This window comes from Osmerus eperlanus, unplaced genomic scaffold, assembly GCF_963692335.1.
Source record: "Osmerus eperlanus unplaced genomic scaffold, fOsmEpe2.1 SCAFFOLD_614, whole genome shotgun sequence".
Lineage (NCBI taxonomy): Eukaryota > Metazoa > Chordata > Actinopteri > Osmeriformes > Osmeridae > Osmerus > Osmerus eperlanus.
The window spans coordinates 1-17,696 of record NW_026911790.1 but is presented as its reverse complement, the minus strand read 5'-3'; the positions used below and the strand labels follow the sequence as shown (position 1 = coordinate 17,696).

Here is a 17,696-nt window from a genome sequence, read left to right as displayed (position 1 = left end):
TTTCTTATCCATCATTCCTATCTGGACGTCTCCTGGCACACACAAAGACACACAATTTAGTCTATCGTAGTCATTTTACATTACATTACATTTTCTATGACATCTCAGACTAGCTGCCAGTGATGTCACTCACCCATGGAGGGTGTGGCCAAAGTCTGCCGGCCCACTAGCTGGGCGGGGCCAAGTCCATCCAGGAAGTCGCTGAACTGGCTGTCTGCGCCCAGACGCATCCCTGAAAAGATCAGACTGAAACACAGAAGGAGTCAGGTGGTTGAGTGGTTAGGGAATCGGGCTAGTAATCTGAAGGTCGCCGGTTCGATTCCCGGCCGTGCAAAATTACGCTGTGTCCTTGGGCAAGGCACTTCACCCTACTTGCGTCGGGGAGAATGTCCTTGTACTTATTGTAAGTCGCTCTGGATAAGAGCGTCTGCTAAATGACTAAATGTAAACACAGAACACAGCAGGGTGGTGAGGTGGGGCTGGGCTGAGGGACCCTAGAACAGTCAGCACTGAACAGCACTACTTTACCAAGACTAAAATGCAATCTCTTTGTAGCGTGTGAATGTTTTGCTGTGTGCATGCAGAAATGGGTGTGTGTGTTACTGTGTGTGCGTGTTATGTGCTAGGTACTGTGTGTATGTGCTCTCCGTGTGCGTGTGTTACTATATGTGTGCGTGGGTACAGTGTGAGTGAGTGTGTGTGTGTGTTTGTGAGAGTACTGACTTCCCCTCGGAGCTGTAGCTGTTGATGCTGCCGTCGGTGGACTCTCGGCTGGCCTGCCGGTTCTAATGGCTGAGCGGGGAAACTCCACAGCCATGCCCGTCTCCTGGCTCCTCTGGATCTGCAGCTTGTTGCCAGACTTGCCCGCCTTCTTACCCGCCGCCTCTACACACATACAGACACACACACACACACCCACACACACACACACACACACACACACAGAGAACACAGAGAGACACACACACAGACAGGGGCTGAGAGAGAGTCCTGAGAAGGAGTCTGTCTGTCTGTCTCACCTGTCTGTCTGTCTGTGTCACCTGTCTGTCTGTATCACCTGTCTGTCTGTGTCACCTGTCTCTCTGTCTGTCTCACCTGTCTGTCTGTCTGTCTCACCTGTCTGTCTGTCTGTCTGTCTCACCTGTCTGTCTGTATCACCTGTCTGTCTGTCTGTCTGTGTCACCTGTCTGTCTGTATCACCTGTCTGTCTGTCTGTCTGTCTGTGTCACCTGTCTGTCTGTCTCACCTGTCTGTCTGTCTCACCTGTCTGTCTGTATCACCTGTCTGTCTGTCTGTCTGTGTCACCTGTCTGTCTGTCTTTATCACCTGTCTGTCTGTATCACCTGTCTGTCTGTCTCACCTGTCTGTCTGTCTGTCTCACCTGTATGTCTGTCTGTCTCACATGTCTGTCTGTCTGTCTTACCTGTCTGTCCTCACCTGTCTGTCTGTCTGTCTCACATGTCTGTCTGTCTCACCTGTCTGTCTGTCTGTCTCACATGTCTGTCTGTCTCACCTGTCTGTCTGTCTGTCTGTCTCACCTGTCTGTCTGTCTCACCTGTCTGTCTGTCTCACCTGTCTGTCTGTCTGTCTCATCTGTCTGTCTTTCTCACCTGTCTGTCTTTCTCACCTGTCTGTCTGTCTCACCTGTCTGTCTCACCTGTCTGTCTGTCTGTCTCACCTGTCTGTCTGTCTGTCTCACCTGTCTGTCTCACCTGTCTGTCTGTCTCACCTGTCTGTCTGTCTGTCTCACCTGTATGGCTGATCTGGGAGGTGCTGCGACTGCGTCTGGAGGGGATTCCCACGATGGCCACCACTCGTTGGTCTGAGGCTGGTAAGCGCCGTTGCTTGGTCCCGCCCCCCAGCATGCCCAGCGCCGTGTCTGATTGGCTGCCGTCCGTATGTGCTCAATGCCGTAGATCTCCCCACTCACACTGGTGCTCTTCATCATCCTCTCCGTCGCACGCACGGCCCGGCTGAGCACACAAACACACACACACAAACGAACAACCAATGAAAAGAAGACTTTAGTTATTGCCCAATAATTCTGTGTGTGTGTGTGTACATATGTCTATATGTGTGTCTAAATGTGTGTGTCTGTGGGCTACCTGTGCCTGCCCTGGGGTCTCTCTGACTGGATGGACATGTAGCTGGTGCTGCTGACTCGCGAGGCGCTGCTGGTGCTGAGTGGCGGAGAGATGGCCGACACATCGCTGACATCACTGTCCGAAGACTTGTGGGACACATTATCACAGCTCCTCTTCTGATTCTGATCCTTATAGAGCTGCGGAGAGGGAGGGAGGGAGGCAGTAGAGATAGAGAGAGAGAGAGAGAGAGAGAGAGAGAGAGAGGAGAGAGAGAGAGAGAGAGAGAGAGAGAGAGAGAGAGAGAGAGAGAGAGAGAGAGAGAGAGAGAGAGAGAGGAGTGGCAAAAAGCGATGGAAAGCAGGAAGAGTAGAGTTCGGATGGGGAAGGAAAAGGATAGAGACACATGAGCACAGAGCACCCTAAATACAGTGACTCATAATAACCCATGCGTTCATACAGTATCCCTCTGCCTGAACTCATCCCCTCTTCTCTTGTGGAAGCATAAAGGTGGTGTCTCACCTCTCGTTTGTCCTTCAGCGCCCTCTGCAGGTCCTGACTGGAGGAGGACTGTCCTGAGCTCCTGTAGGGGAGGACCTTTATCTGCAACGGCAGCACACGCTCCTCTGCTGCTAGAGCTGCACACACACACACACACACATACACACACACACACGCGCGCGCACACGCACACACACACACACGCACACGTACACACATGCACACAGACACACACACACACACACAGACATTTACACAAAACACACACATCAGTTGGCATCATCCTATATATATGTCGAGAGAGAGTAGAGTAGTTCCATTTAAAGACACAGGCCTACAGAATGACTCCCAGGTGTGTGTGTGTGTGTGTGTGTGTGTGTGTGTGAAAGAGACACACCCTGCTCCACACTGCTGCTCCTGGCGGGGACCTGGGGAAGCTGCCGGGCTCTGCGGGGTCCGAGGAGGAGGTCACGGAGGAAGAGAGAGACGCACCACCCTTGGAGGTGGCCCCTGAGAGCGAGACAGAGAGAGAGAGAGACAGAGAGAGAGGGAGAGAGACAGAGAGAGAGGGAGTGACAGAGAGAGAGGGAGTGACAGAGAGAGAGAGAGAGAGAGAGAGAGAGACAGAGAGAGAGGGAGTGACAGAGAGAGAGGGAGAGAGAGAGAGAGAGAGAGAGAGAGAGAGAGAGAGATGAGAGAGAGAGAGAGAGAGAGAGAGAGAGAGAGAGAGTGAGAGAGAGAGAGAGAGAGGGAGAGAGAGATGAGAGAGAGAAGAGAGAGAGAGGAGAGAGGAGAGAGAGAGAGAGAGGCAGAGAGAGAGGGAGAGACAGAGAGAGAGGGAGTGACAGAGAGAGAGAGAGAGAGAGAGAGAGAGAGAGAGAGAGAGAGAGAGAGAGAGAGAGAGAGAGAGAGAGACAGAGAGAGAGACAGAGAGAGATAGGAAAAAAGGGAGAGATAAATAGTGAGAGAAAGACAGAGAAAGAGCGAGGGAGAGAGAGGGAGAGAGAGAGAGAAAGAGAAGAGGGGGAGGGTGTTACAGGTAGTGATCTACCCCTTCCTGGCTAATACTGTCCTGTTTACCCCCAAGAGACCTTAGAACACAGAGCTCCAACATGCTCTAAACTACAGTAAACTACAGGTAAGTACAGAAAACTACAGTAAACTACAGTTCAGTACAGTAAGCTACAGTAAACTACAGTTAAGTACAGTTAAGTACAGTAAACTACAGTAAACTACAGTTAAGTACAGTAAACTACAGTAAACTACAGTAAACTACAGTTAAGTACAGTTAAGTACAGTAAACTACAGTAAACAACAGTAAAGTACAGTACAATACAGCAAACTACAGTAAAACCAGAGTAGAGAGCAAACACCAGAAGAGAGAGTGAAAGCCATTAAGAAGCTCTCCTCAGAGACGTGATCAGCGGAGGTGGAGCCTTGCAGGGGGACATGTACAGGAAGGGAGGGAGAACACTCAGCTCATTCCAGTTGTCATGGTGAAGGTTCCTGTCGCAAAAACAGCTGAATACGTTTAAGGGCCAACCAATAAGACGCTTTGATTCCCAGAGCTAGGAGGGAGGTAGAGAAGGGTTCACACCCCGACTGGAGGAAACACGCTTTACACATTTAAATCTTACCCTGGCAAGCAGGCACACACACCACACACAAACACACCACACACACACCACACACACACACACACCACACACACACACACAGAGGAGGCAGCAGCTGTCTTCCTGCCTGGTGGGGGCAGGGGGTGGGGGGAGGGGGTGGGGGTGGTGGGAGGTGAAGGGTGAGCGGAGGCTGACTGTGGGGGCCGACCCCCGTGAGGTCCCCTTACCAGGCGGCCGGAGAGGGGGTGCCCGGCCTCTGGACCCCCTCAGTATGGAGGTGGGCTTTATCCTGGGGGGACCGCGCGACCACACACACATCATACACACGTCACACACACATCACACATCACACACACCCCGCCGATGCATCACGCAAAGCAGCATGCAGAAAAGAGCAGCAACCGGGAAGAAAGAAAAGAAAGAGATAGAAAAGTTTTAAAAAAACATCAGAGAAATAATGTGTCAGAAGATAAACTGAAAATACAACATGAGGTGAGAAAGGGAAGGGAGGTGAAACTAACAGTTCTGTTCCGAGGTCCCTTCATCCTGTGTGATCACAGAGGTCTTCACATTAACTACATCCCCCAACACCAGCATTACCCATACCACTGGAAGTCACACCCTGTCCAGCAGTACCAGAGATCTGACCCTGTCATCATGGCTGAACACAGGCTAACAACGATAGGATCTGAACTCTAGCAAGGCTCTCAGGAAACACAATCAACTCTTTCATCTCTTCCTATTTCTTTAGACGATCACAAGATGGCTGTGAGCTGGTTGTTGTTGAGTTAGCTAACAAGGTATGTTCCGGAAGGTTGTGGGGAGGTTGTGGGGTAAGGTAAGTGACAGTTGCTGGAAGGTTGTTGAGTATGCTAACAAGGTCGTTTCTGGAAAGTTGTGGGGAGGTTGTGAGCAGTGGCTTTTACAGTAAGAGTGAGTTTAAGACTATGAAAGTCAATAATAACCCGAGCCATGAGTACACATCTCAAATGGACCCAGTGGCGAGGTTATTGACCTCAGGGAAACAGTCCAGGTTCGAGTCCCAGTTGTCCCTCCTGCTCACCTGTTGTTGTCAGAGGGTTTCTGGGCCAGAGTCTGACAGGAGGACGTGTCCAGGGTTTGAGGTTGCCTGGTTACAGGAAGGACGAGTGGAAACACAGACAGAAAAGACAGGATGGAGGGAGTGGATGGAGAAGACAGGAGAAGGGTAAACAGGATTAGAAGAGAGCTGGGTGTGTATTCTCAGGGAGCGCTGATGGATGTGAGGTGTGGGATCTACACACAGCAGTCTAGGGATGAATGTGATCAACTCAGTGATGTCCACACTAAAACAATGAGAGACAATATGAGGGGACGTCACAACACACACTCTTGTGGCAATCAAACGTGTGTGTGTGTGTATGTGTGTAAATGTGTGTGTGTACCTCTTTGCACTGAGGTGATTGATTGTATCCTGAGTAGGAAACACAGGATCCAGCACCCACCTGTTTCTCACACACACACATACACACACACGACGATGATGATAACGACACACAAACAGACATATCAACAAGCACACACATACACAAAACATAGATGATGGTCAACATGAGATGAAGTGTTTGGGACATTATCTAAGGCTCTCCTTTGTTGACTAGAAAACAAGAGGCTGAACAGACAAGCTTGACACAGAGCACCAGTTAGGGGAGAGGAGAGGCACAGTCACACACACACACACACACACACGGTGACACTCGCAGTGTCTCACACACAGTGACACACACACACACACAGTGACACACACAGTGACACACACATGGTGACAAACGTTACAGACTGAAGGGTTCTCTAACACCAAGCACTCAAATACAAACTAGATCAGCCTGTCAAAGAGCAAAACACCCATCCCCCACCCCTCATCCCCAGCAGTAGCCGATGCTGCTAAACCGAGACCTGAGCATTACAGGAGCAAAAAAAGGAAATTCAAGTCACAAAGTCACAACATAACACTTAAACTACGGCAACATGAGAGAGACCGACCACATGCACAAGCTGGAAAACGAGATCTTCCAGGTTGGAAGTGGGGACCAACAATTCTGTGACACGTGACACATTCCCTTTCATAGATCATTACAACATGGCCTTCCACAAACAGTGCACAGCGATTACCAAAAGCGTAATGCAAGGGGAACGCTAAATCAGAGCATTTTCAGGGGACAAGGTGAGGATTAGAGGTTAGCGGTTAGGGGTTTAGCCACGTTAGCATGTGGGTTAGCGCTGGGGTCTACTCCGGAAAGGGGGTGGGAGTGAGGGAGGGAAGGATGGGGGAGTAGGGTGGGAGGGAGTAGGGGGGGAGAGTGGGGGGGGGGGGAGGTGAGGGTGGCGGGGGTGGGGGGGTGGTAAGGAGCGTGAGAGTGAGGGGTACTAGGGGGAGAGGCTGAGGGGGTGTTAGGGGGGTACCTGTCGTCTTCGGGGGAGGCGTGCTGGATTAGAATCCTGGGGCTGGCAGGGCGTCTGCGAGGCAGGGACTGAGAGAACCTGAGGGCCACAGCGCCCCCCGGTGGACAGACACAGAAACACACACATCCAGGTTTACCCATGCTCACTACCTGCTCCAGGGAGGGTCCCTCACAGCACCACACACCAGCTACACGCTCCAACATGCTCCAAACTTCATCTCATTTCATTCCATTTGTTTGAACAGTTGCCATTCCTGTCAATTGAAAAGCCTGCCGTCCCTACGCTAGGAATACACGGTCAAATTTCTCCTAAATACCAATGGTGTGATGCCCTCCCATTGTGCCACTTATTCTGTTACGCAACACACACAACTCTGCACATGCACTCTTCTGGAGAGATTATATACAGTATCTTTGACCTCAACACCATTCTGACAATCACAACACACACACACACACACTCTAGATGACCACTGTATGTACAAGGACATGCAGATATCCAAAACATCTCATGTAAACTGGAGAATAAACTAGAATTTCAGAGGAGAATTAGTTTTTTAGGTTTTTCCCACCACAACAAAGAGTAACCCCCAGACTCTGGGTGTGTCTGGGAGCACACCCCCAGACTCTGGGTGTGTCTGGGAGCACACCCCCAGACTCTGGGTGTGTCTGGGAGCACACATGCCGGGAGGATGGCATCTTCAGGGAGGGGTCGCTAAAGAAAGTGGGATAAGGGAGCAGGGGGGCGAGGTCCACAGCCAGTTTCAAAGTGTTCATTCATCCACCAGCAGTGTTTATTTAGCTCTCATGAGAACGGACAGGTCTGAACACTCAGCGAGTAAAACAAACACTTGTGGTGTTACGTGAACACGTTGAGGTTTGCTGTGATGTCATCGCAGGGTAAGAGAAGGGTGAGAAGACCCCTGAATGGACAAACGGAGTCAGACATAGGCTGTGGGGTACTGAATGTACTGTAAAGGGTACTGGGGGTAGGGTACAGGGTGTGGGGGTACAGGGTATAGGGTACTGGGTACAGGGTGTAGGGGTACAGGGTGTAGGGGTACAGGGTGTAGGGTACAGGGTGCAGGGGTACAGGGTGTAGGGGTACAGGGTGTAGGGCACAGGGTGTAGGGTACAGGGTGTAGGGTACAGGGTGCAGGGTGTAGGGTACAGGGTGTAGGGTACAGGGTGTAGGGTACAGGGTGTGGGGGTACAGGGCACAGGGTGTAGGGTACAGGGTACAGGGTGTAGGGGTACAGGGTGTAGGGGTACAGGGTGTAGGGCACAGGGTGTAGGGTACAGGGTGTAGGGTACAGGGTGCAGGGTGTAGGGTACAGGGTGTAGGGTACAGGGTGCAGGGGTACAGGGTGTAGGGTACAGGGTGCAGGGTGTAGGGTACAGGGTGTAGGGTACAGGGTGCAGGGTACAGGGTGCAGGGGTACAGGGTGTAGGGTACAGGGTGTGGGGGTACAGGGTGTAGGGTACAGGGTGCAGGGTGTAGGGCACAGGGTGTAGGGTACAGGGTGTGGGGGTACAGGGCACAGGGTGTAGGGTACAGGGTGTAGGGTACAGGGTGTAGGGTACAGAGTGCAGGGTGTAGGGTACAGGGTGTAGGGTACAGGGTGTAGGGTACAGGGTGTAGGGTACAGGGTGTAGGGTACAGGGTGCAGGGTACAGAGTGCAGGGTGTAGGGTACAGGGTGTAGGGTACAGGGTGCAGGGGTACAGGGTGTAGGGGTACAGGGTGTAGGGTACAGGGTGTAGGGTACAGGGTGTAGGGTACAGAGTGCAGGGTGTAGGGTACAGGGTGTAGGGTACAGGGTGCAGGGGTACAGGGTGTAGGGGTACAGGGTGTAGGGTACAGGGTGTAGGGTACAGGGTGTAGGGTACAGAGTGCAGGGTGTAGGGTACAGGGTGTAGGGGTACAGGGTGCAGGGGTACAGGGTGTAGGGGTACAGGGTGTAGGGTACAGGGTGTAGGGGTACAGGGTGTAGGGGTACAGGGTGCAGGGGTACAGGGTGTAGGGTACAGGGTGTAGGGTACAGGGTGCAGGGTGTAGGGTACAGGGTGTAGGGGTACAGGGTGTAGGGGTACAGGGTGTAGGGGTACAGGGTGTAGGGGTACAGGGTGTAGGGTACAGGGTGTAGGGGTACAGGGTGTAGGGTACAGGGTGTAGGGGTACAGGGTGTAGGGTACAGGGTACAGGGTGTAGGGTACAGGGTGCAGGGGTACAGGGTGTAGGGGTACAGGGTGTAGGGTACAGGGTGTAGGGGTACAGGGTGTAGGGTACAGGGTGTAGGGGTACAGGGTGTAGGGTACAGGGTGCAGGGGTACAGGGTGTAGGGGTACAGGGTACAGGGTGTAGGGGTACAGGGTATAGGGGGCTGGTACCTGTCAGGCTCTGGTGAGGGAACATTATTGTCTGGAGTGAGACAGTTGGTGCTAGCGCTCCTAACCCTGTCCAGAGAGGGCCGTAGATCACTAGCCCCCACAAGCATGCCATCCAATGCAGGAGAGAGGAGAGGACAGGAGAGGAGGACAGGAGACAACACAAAAGGAAACAATGGAGAAACAGAAAGAAGGCTGTGTTAGAGAGAGAAATCATAGAGGACATGCCTAGTCTCAACGCAACCATGAGCGGTCTGGTCGTCATGGAGATGGCCCCGTCAGGTGATCAGGCTGTCTGGCATGGTCTGGTCGTCATGGAGATTTTGAGTTAAAAAAGTTTTCTAATTGTTACCGATGGCCGGTCTTTCGACGCAATTGAAGGAAGGTTCTTGATGGGAAGTCTGTGTGTGCCCGTGTGTGTGCGCACATTCGAGTGTGTGTTTGTGTGTGTGTGTGTGCGCACATACGAGTGTGTGTGTGTGTGGTTGGAGAAGTAGGAGGAGGCCTAAACCTCATGACGGGTCCTCACAGTTCAGGGTATCTAAGTTTTCTAACTGGTCCTGGGAATCCACAGCTGATGGAGATGTGTGTGTGGGCGTGTGTGTGCCTTACCTAATCGTGATCTCGTCTGTGAACTTGAGAACGTGATGCGTGAGGGAGCGCGGGGAAGCGGTGACAACGCGTGAGCGCACCCTAGAGGTCGACGGGAGGCATGCAGGCAGCGGGGAACTTTACCCGCGAAAAAACAACAAAATAAAAACATAAAATAAGACATGCAGCTAGCATGCAGTGTCAAGACAAAAACGTTTACCTCAGCTGACTTTAAGTCACAGATAAATACTCGCATCCATGAGGTTAACAGTCCTAAGTGAGTCGGACTAGCTCAAACATTTGAGCGGCACATTTGATAGTAGATTCCTATATTTTTACAGACTTGAAAAAGACCTTTTCGAGCATGTGTGCTTGTGAGTGTGTGTGTGTTTTCGGTGAGTGTGTGTGTGAGAGAAGTTGGGTGTTGCGTAGTTTGTGGTTGCAGTGGAGAGACGATCTCTCCACACAGACTCACCTGTAAATGTCCTTGTGAATGCCGTTGACTAACAGAGGCATCTTAGGGGGCAGAGTGACACTGTGTCTAGACGATCTCCTGAGTTGAGCAAGTGTGTGAGTGTGTGCACGTGTGTGTGTGTGTGTGTGTGTGCATGCAGGACACAGGGATAGAAGATTAGGAGAAAGGTGGATTACCAAAACAGAAAGGTGTGAACAGCAAGAGCAGAACAGGCTAAGCAGAGCAAGATAAGCACAGCTGTTCATACTTACTGGAATGAGACAACGCAGGGAAGCATTGCGCCTGCATACCCAATATTTTGTACCTATTAATTTAATATGGACACAACTTTGCCCTCTAGTGTGTGGAGTACGGTACTACAACTGGTTTATTTACTGTAGCTAGAAAACAAGTCTCTCTCTCACGTCTGATGGGTAGAGTCTGTGAGGTGCTGTAGGGTGGACAGTCCCAGTGATGGAGTCAGTCTGCGTGTGATGGATGTTATGAGGACGCATGTGTGTGTCGTTTACGTGTTACGGACATCGATGTGGATGAGTATGTTTAAAAGAGGCTCTCACTCTCTCTCACTCTCTCTCTCACTCTCTCTCTCACACTGTGAGATGCCTAAAAGCTTGACACTATCAACAAAGGTTTATGCCTTTCCAAAAAGTATTTGAAATGAAATAAAAATAAGTTGAAAGTGTTCCAATGTATGATGTTTTGAAGTGAAAATGGTGATGTTTCTAAATGTGAAATGCAAAAGTAATTCCAATAAAATAAACTATACAATATGATGATTACTGCTAATACTACTATTACTCATTCAAATAATAATAGAACCCAAAATAATAAAAGTACAAAATATGCGATGAGTTCTTGTTTACCTTTTGGTGTGTAGGCACTCAGCACTTTTGCCCCGCATTGATTGGTGGATCATGATGACCTCACTGTGGTTACCATGGAGATGGGTGACACATGAGGAAATCAACAACGGTAGCAAAGTTCCAGAGCACAGGGAAACAACATGAGCAGAGATCTGATCCGGCACAGCATTCGTACATGACACCACGACAGCATCTTGGCTGCCTCTAAACACAGTGGAACTGCCTCGTCCTGGATGCTACAAGCTAACGCCTTCTGACACAGGGCAGCATCACAGGCACTGATCTCAGGTGAACACAGCATCACAGGCATTGATCTCAGGGTGAACACAGCATCACAGTCACTGATCTCAGGGCGAACACAGCGTTGTACTGACTGGAGGACAAGTACGGGGTCATGTGACTGTAGGACAGGTACGGGGTCATGTGACTGTAGGACAGGTACAGGGTCATGTGACTGGAGGACAGGTACAGGGTCATGTGACTGGAGGTCAGGTACAGGGTCATGTGACTGTAGGACAGATACAGGGTCATGTGACTGGAGGACAGGTACAGGGTCATGTGACTGTAGGATAGGTACAGGGTCATGTGACTGGAGGACAGGTACAGGGTCATGTGACTGGAGGACAGGTACAGGGTCATGTGACTGGAGGTCAGGTACAGGGTCATGTGACTGGAGGACAGGTACAGGGTCATGTGACTGTAGGACAGGTACAGGGTCATGTGACTGGAGGACAGATACAGGGTCATGTGACTGGAGGACAGGTACAGGGTCATGTGACTGGAGGACAGGTACAGGGTCATGTGACTGGAGGACAGGTACAGAGTCATGTGACTGGAGGACAGGTACAGGGTCATGTGACTGTAGGACAGGTACAGGGTCATGTGACTGGAGGACAGGTACAGGGTCATGTGACTGGAGGTCAGGTACAGGGTCATGTGACTGGAGGTCAGGTACAGAGTCATGTGACTGTAGGACAGGTACAGGGTCATGTGACTGTAGGACAGGTACAGGGTCATGTGACTGTAGGACAGGTACAGGGTCATGTGACTGGAGGTCAGGTACAGAGTCATGTGACTGGAGGTCAGATACAGGGTCATGTGACTGTAGGACAGATACAGGGTCATGTGACCGGAGGTCAGGTACAGGGTCATGTGACTGGAGGACAGGTACAGGGTCATGTGACTGGAGGACAGGTACAGGGTCATGTGACTGGAGGTCAGGTACAGGGTCATGTGACTGGAGGACAGGTACAGGGTCATGTGACTGGAGGACAGATACAGGGTCATGTGACTGGAGGTCAGGTACAGGGTCATGTGACTGGAGGTCAGGTACAGGGTCATGTGACTGGAGGACAGGTACAGGGTCATGTGACTGGAGGTCAGGTACAGGGTCATGTGACTGGAGGACAGGTACAGGGTCATGTGACTGGAGGTCAGGTACAGGGTCATGTGACTGGAGGTCAGGTACAGGGTCATGTGACTGGAGGACAGGTACAGGGTCATGTGACTGGAGGACAGGTACAGGGTCATGTGACTGTAGGACGGCAGGAAGGGAGGGATCAGGGATACACACGTACACTTGCATTCAAACACGCGCACACACACACACTCCTACACACACACACACTGTGGAGACACACAAGTAAACGAACAAACAGAAAATACTTGTGTTCTTAGTAGTACACCCTTTCAAACCCTCCTAACACACACGTAAATGCTCAACATACAAACAAGCACACACACGTTTACATATAAGTATCCATATACTTGGTTTGTTCCACCAAACCCGACATGTCACACCCAGCCTACCTGTCGTCCAGGTATTCCTCCTCCTGTTGGCGCCCTCTAGTGGAGTCGTAGTAGCGGGTGGGCGAACGAGACCGACGACCATGATGCATATCATCATCTAAACTCCTGATGAGAGACAGAGCGATAGTAAGAGAGAGGGAAGGATACAGACAAAGAGAGAGGAAGAGAGAGACAGAGAAAGAAATCGAGAGAAAGAGAAATAATGAAGATACTAGAGGCATGACTATTTTACTTGAGAACAACCTTCATTAGAAATAAAGAAATATCCTAACACACAGCTCCAGAACATATTACAGGTGTGTGTGCCCACCCCTTCACCCCCCCCACCCCCCCCACCCCCTCACCTCACCCCCCCCACCCCCCCTCACCTCTGGGCGGGGATGTTGGGGGGGCGTGAGCGTGTGTTTGCCTGCTCCTCCCGGGGCGGGGACACGGAGCGGGAGCGATGGTGAGAGCCCCTCTGCTCTGGAACCTCCAGCGTGCTAGGCTGCTCTCTCTGACGCTCCCGGCCACGCCCGTCTGCAGCTTCACACACCCACACACACACAAGAACACACATGCACACACACACACACGCACACGAACACACATGCACACACACACACACGCAAACAGACAAGCCCACACGTACACGGAGGCACACACATGCACTCATACACACACATCCATGCAAACACACACATGAACACACAAACACATGTTACTATCGTCACAGCCTCACCTAAGGGTCATGTCCAGATGTTTTCAGTTACCAACACCTGAGGAGATTTACCTGAAAGCTCACAGAGGATTTGTTTATTTTGGGAAACATAATCAAACCCATGGACCCCCTTACATAGTTACAAAGGCTGCAGTTGTGGCCGGTAAAGACCAGGACACTAACAAGTCCTGAGGAGTAGAGCAACAGTGGAACAGTGGAACAGTGGAACAGTGGAACAGTGGAACAGTGCAACAGTGGAACAGTGGAACAGTGGAACAGTGGAACAGTGGAACAGTGGAACAGTGCAACAGTGGAACAGTGGAACAGTGGAACAGTGGAACAGTGGAACAGTGGAACAGTGGAACAGTGCTTCAACAGCAGCATTCCCAGCAACCCCACCCACCTTTAGGCACTGCTGTCGTACCCTCATCAATCTCAGACTCAGCGACACGCTGAGAACCTGGACAACAGCGGGGACACACACAAAGACACACACACAAAGACACACACAGACACACAAAGACACACACACACATAAAGACACACACATAGAGAAAGGATTGTCGAAAGAGCAGGGGTGTGAAGACAACATTTATATAAACACACAGTAAATGTGACAGACTCTCTCAAACACACACACAAAACACACACAGAGGCACAAAAACACACAGAACACACACACACAGAACACACACACACAGAACACACACAGACACACACAGGGTGGGTGCTGCTGTTGAGACTCACGTTGGAGCTTCTTGGTGGGCGTGTCGGTGTGGGCGTGTCGGCGGGGCAGGTAGGGGGAGGGGCGCGGGAGGGGGATGGAGGAGGAGTCATGGGTCTGCAGCTTGTACCAGTGGGGCTGGTCGTCCAGCAGAGCTGTTTCCAGCTCTATCAGAACCTGTAGAACACAAGCCACAACTGTCAGAACCTGCAGATAGTTGTGGCTTGTGTTCTGCCTGAACTGAACCTGAAAACATCTATCTTTTAAACAAAAAATTCTAAAGATTGAAAACATGTATGCGTATGATGTGAGATCCAGTTACTAGCGTGACACTAAAACAGTTAATGGCTAATTTTCACTTCTTTACTTTAACTTGTGTGAAAAAGTGTAGTCAGTACTTTTCAACAGTCTTTTTAAACATGAGTATCTGTACTTGTACTTGAATGAAGGATGTGTGTGCTTTTGCCATCTCTGAGTATATAGGTGTGTGTGTGTGTGCGCGTGTGTGTGTGTGTGTGTGTGTGCGTGCGTGCGTGCGCGTGCGCGTGCGCGTGCGCGTGTGTGTGCGTGTGTGTGCGTGTGTGTGCGTGTGTGTGCGTGTGTGTGCGTGTGTGTGCGTGTGTGTGCGTGTGCGTGCGCGCGTGCGCGCGTGCGCGCGTGTGCGTGTGTGCGTGTGTGTGTGTGTGGGTGTGTGCGTGTGTGCGTGCGTGTGTGCGTGCGTGCGTGTGTGTGTGTGTGTGTGTGTGTGCGTGCGTGCGTGCGTGTGCGTGTGTGCGTGTGTGCGTGTGTGCGTGTGTGTGTGTGTGTGTACCTCTCCCATGAACAGACTGTCCTGTTCTGGCATGTGTGGCTGATCCCAGACTGTAATCTCCAGCATGTGGTTCCTGAAGTCTCGTCGGTGGACATGCGAGTAGACGAACCCCTGGTGCCACTTCGGATCGCCGCTCTTTTTAACCGTCTTGGTCCTCCGCTTGCTCTTATCACTGCAGGGACACACAAGTGCACGATACACACATCACACACAGTATGTTAGAGCAGTGAGGATGATATGCTATTTTAATATTTTGAAAAATGTAACATCCTCATTATGTAGGTACATCCATAAGATGTGTTCTAAAGGCCATGATCTACTAGGGAGGTTTTTAGTTTTTGTTGTAAATTGTCGCTTTAATTCGCCTTCTTCGTTCCTCGCTAGCGGCTTCGTGAGAATACTGGGCGTGCAGACGGGCCTAGCACGTATTTGTTACAGTTAGTGTTACAGCGTTCTGTACAGGAAGTACCTGCGGTCTGGCAGGAAGTACATTTTCACGTAGGGATTTCTAGGTCGTCCGTCCGGCCTGGTGGGCAGGTCTACTGCCTGCAGGATGTTCACTATGAGCTGGTGACCCAACTTGTCATACCACAACTTCACCTGAGAACACACACACAGACAAAACGCAAACACACGCACACACACGCAGACACAGGTACAAGCAATAACACACAGACACACACTCAATGTCACAATGAGGCAATATGCAGTACACTTGGGGCATCGAAACATCACAAACACACACACACAGAGCACAGCGTACTAACAGAGATGCTTCCAGGCAGGAAGTGAGGCGTGTCTCTGAGGGTGGGGCTGGATGGAGTCATGACTGAGATAGACGGGCGTTCCATCTTCTGGGACTCGAATGAACTGGAACCTGCTGTGAGGGCAAAAGTACACAAACAGACAGTTCAACCAATTAAACCCAAACCACATACAGGACGGAATCTCAAGTCACGTGACATCACCTTCCCAGAGGGGTTTTAACAGGATATGCACATCAGCAGCTGTGTTTGTTTACTGTATCAATAAGTACGAGGGAAACTGATTTGAGTTTATGTGAGAGAGAAAAAATGCACTTGCAAGAGAGAGAGATATAGGGAATGACAGAAACAGAATGGGAGGCAGAGAGCGAGTAGGATCCAGAGAGAGAGATAGCAGGATAGTGATAGAGAGAGAGAGAGCGAGAGAGAGAGAGAGAGATAGCAGGATAGTGAGAGAGAGAGAGAGAGAGAGAGAGAGAGAGAGAGACCCCAGAGTAGATACCTACTGGATTCTAATGGAGGATGGGATGTGTCTGGGATTCTTGGGATATCACTAAAAATAACAAAAATGAGAAACGTCTTTCAGACCTGACAGGTCAAGGTAAAACAAGGTGTACTGTCTGACACCACCAGTACCAGGTAAAGAGTCGTCACAGGTGAAGTAGTTAAACTGGATACAAGCAAGTTGAGAAACAAATTAAAACAAAACATGGGTAAGCGGAGATAAAGTTGTCCCAGTTCTAACACCTCACAGGTTGGAGAGGGGGACCGCTGGGGAGTCTGGGATATGAGGAGGGGGCAGGTCCTTATTAGACAGCTTGCTTACTTACTGACAGCTTCTATACACCCCTTGCAAATGTTTGGAAAGAAATCGGTACATTTGTGATTGTCAAGGAAGGCCGTCAAACAACAGCGAGGTGTAATGTTTCAGTGTGTGAAAGATAAAGATTTATTCCTAGTTCATAACATCAATATTTTTTGTGACAACTTGGTTTGTATTTGTTTGAATTATAAACATTTTGACAATACAGACCTTGTTCCTGAAATGCTTAAAATATGATATCACTGTTCACAATTATCAAATTTATAAAAGTAATTAACTCAACGTAGAACAACTCGGACTCACCCAATGGGTCTGGATACCACCAGTTCCACTTGAGGTTCAGTTTGAGATTCCAAAATGATATTGTAAACTTCTTTCTGCGTTGCGCCGGGCAACAACTTTCCGTTCCACTGAAGAACCTCATCACCTGAAGGAACAAACAACTGTTCTTCCTGAAACACCCCTTACCCATCAGTCCCAATCGTGCGTGAACACACCTGTGGTACTGACCTGCACGCAGATGACCAACCACGTCAGCCAGACTGCCTTTCTTGACTTTGGTGATGAAAGCCCCCAATCTCCCTGTCTCAGTGACCCTGCCCCCTACCACCTGACACACACACACACACACACACACAGATAGTACATGATGTGTAAGATTAAGGTATTGTGTCCATACATATGAAGACCCAGTAGTTTGAGGTATAACCTTGGTGTGTATGTGTGTGTGTGTGCGTGCATGTGTGTGTGTGTGACCTTCAGTCCGAGCAGGGCTCCTGCCTCCTTTGGCATAGCGCTCCTCTTGCTCAACGTGATTCGACCGATTAGATGGTCACCTTCTGTGGATGGCTGCCAGGTCACTGGGTGCTGTGAGAACGATGTTGTGATTCAATCAAACAGCCCGAGCAGCAATCGCATTACAACTGACCCTCACTCACACACACACACACACACACAGAGAGATGCACTTTGGTGTAGACCGACGCACTCGAGAAAAGTACTCAGAGATGAACTCTATGAGAGTAGAAACACTTTACACAGACAAACACAAACACACAACCTGACACACGGGTAGAGCAAGGGCATCTCTCTCTCAGACACATACACTCT

At 50.4% G+C, this 17,696-nt stretch overlaps 1 protein-coding gene across 1 annotated transcript; it reads right to left on the bottom strand.

Moving 5' to 3' along the window:
* Positions 1 to 4: 4 nt before the first annotated feature.
* On the bottom strand, positions 5 to 17,450 carry LOC134016603 (regulating synaptic membrane exocytosis protein 1-like). The gene is made up of 19 exons (XM_062455950.1): positions 17,343 to 17,450; positions 17,097 to 17,196; positions 16,890 to 17,013; positions 16,270 to 16,316; positions 15,767 to 15,879; positions 15,469 to 15,599; positions 15,000 to 15,171; positions 14,212 to 14,365; positions 13,868 to 13,924; positions 13,133 to 13,289; positions 12,765 to 12,869; positions 5,262 to 5,327; positions 2,980 to 3,092; positions 2,604 to 2,719; positions 2,106 to 2,281; positions 1,751 to 1,973; positions 724 to 885; positions 134 to 246; positions 5 to 32 (listed from the first exon to the last, which is right to left on the bottom strand). The coding sequence occupies exons 1-19, from the start codon at positions 17,376 to 17,378 to the stop codon at positions 5 to 7; spliced, it is 2,193 nt and encodes a 730-aa protein (XP_062311934.1). The 5' UTR covers positions 17,379 to 17,450.
* Positions 17,451 to 17,696: the final 246 nt, after the last annotated feature.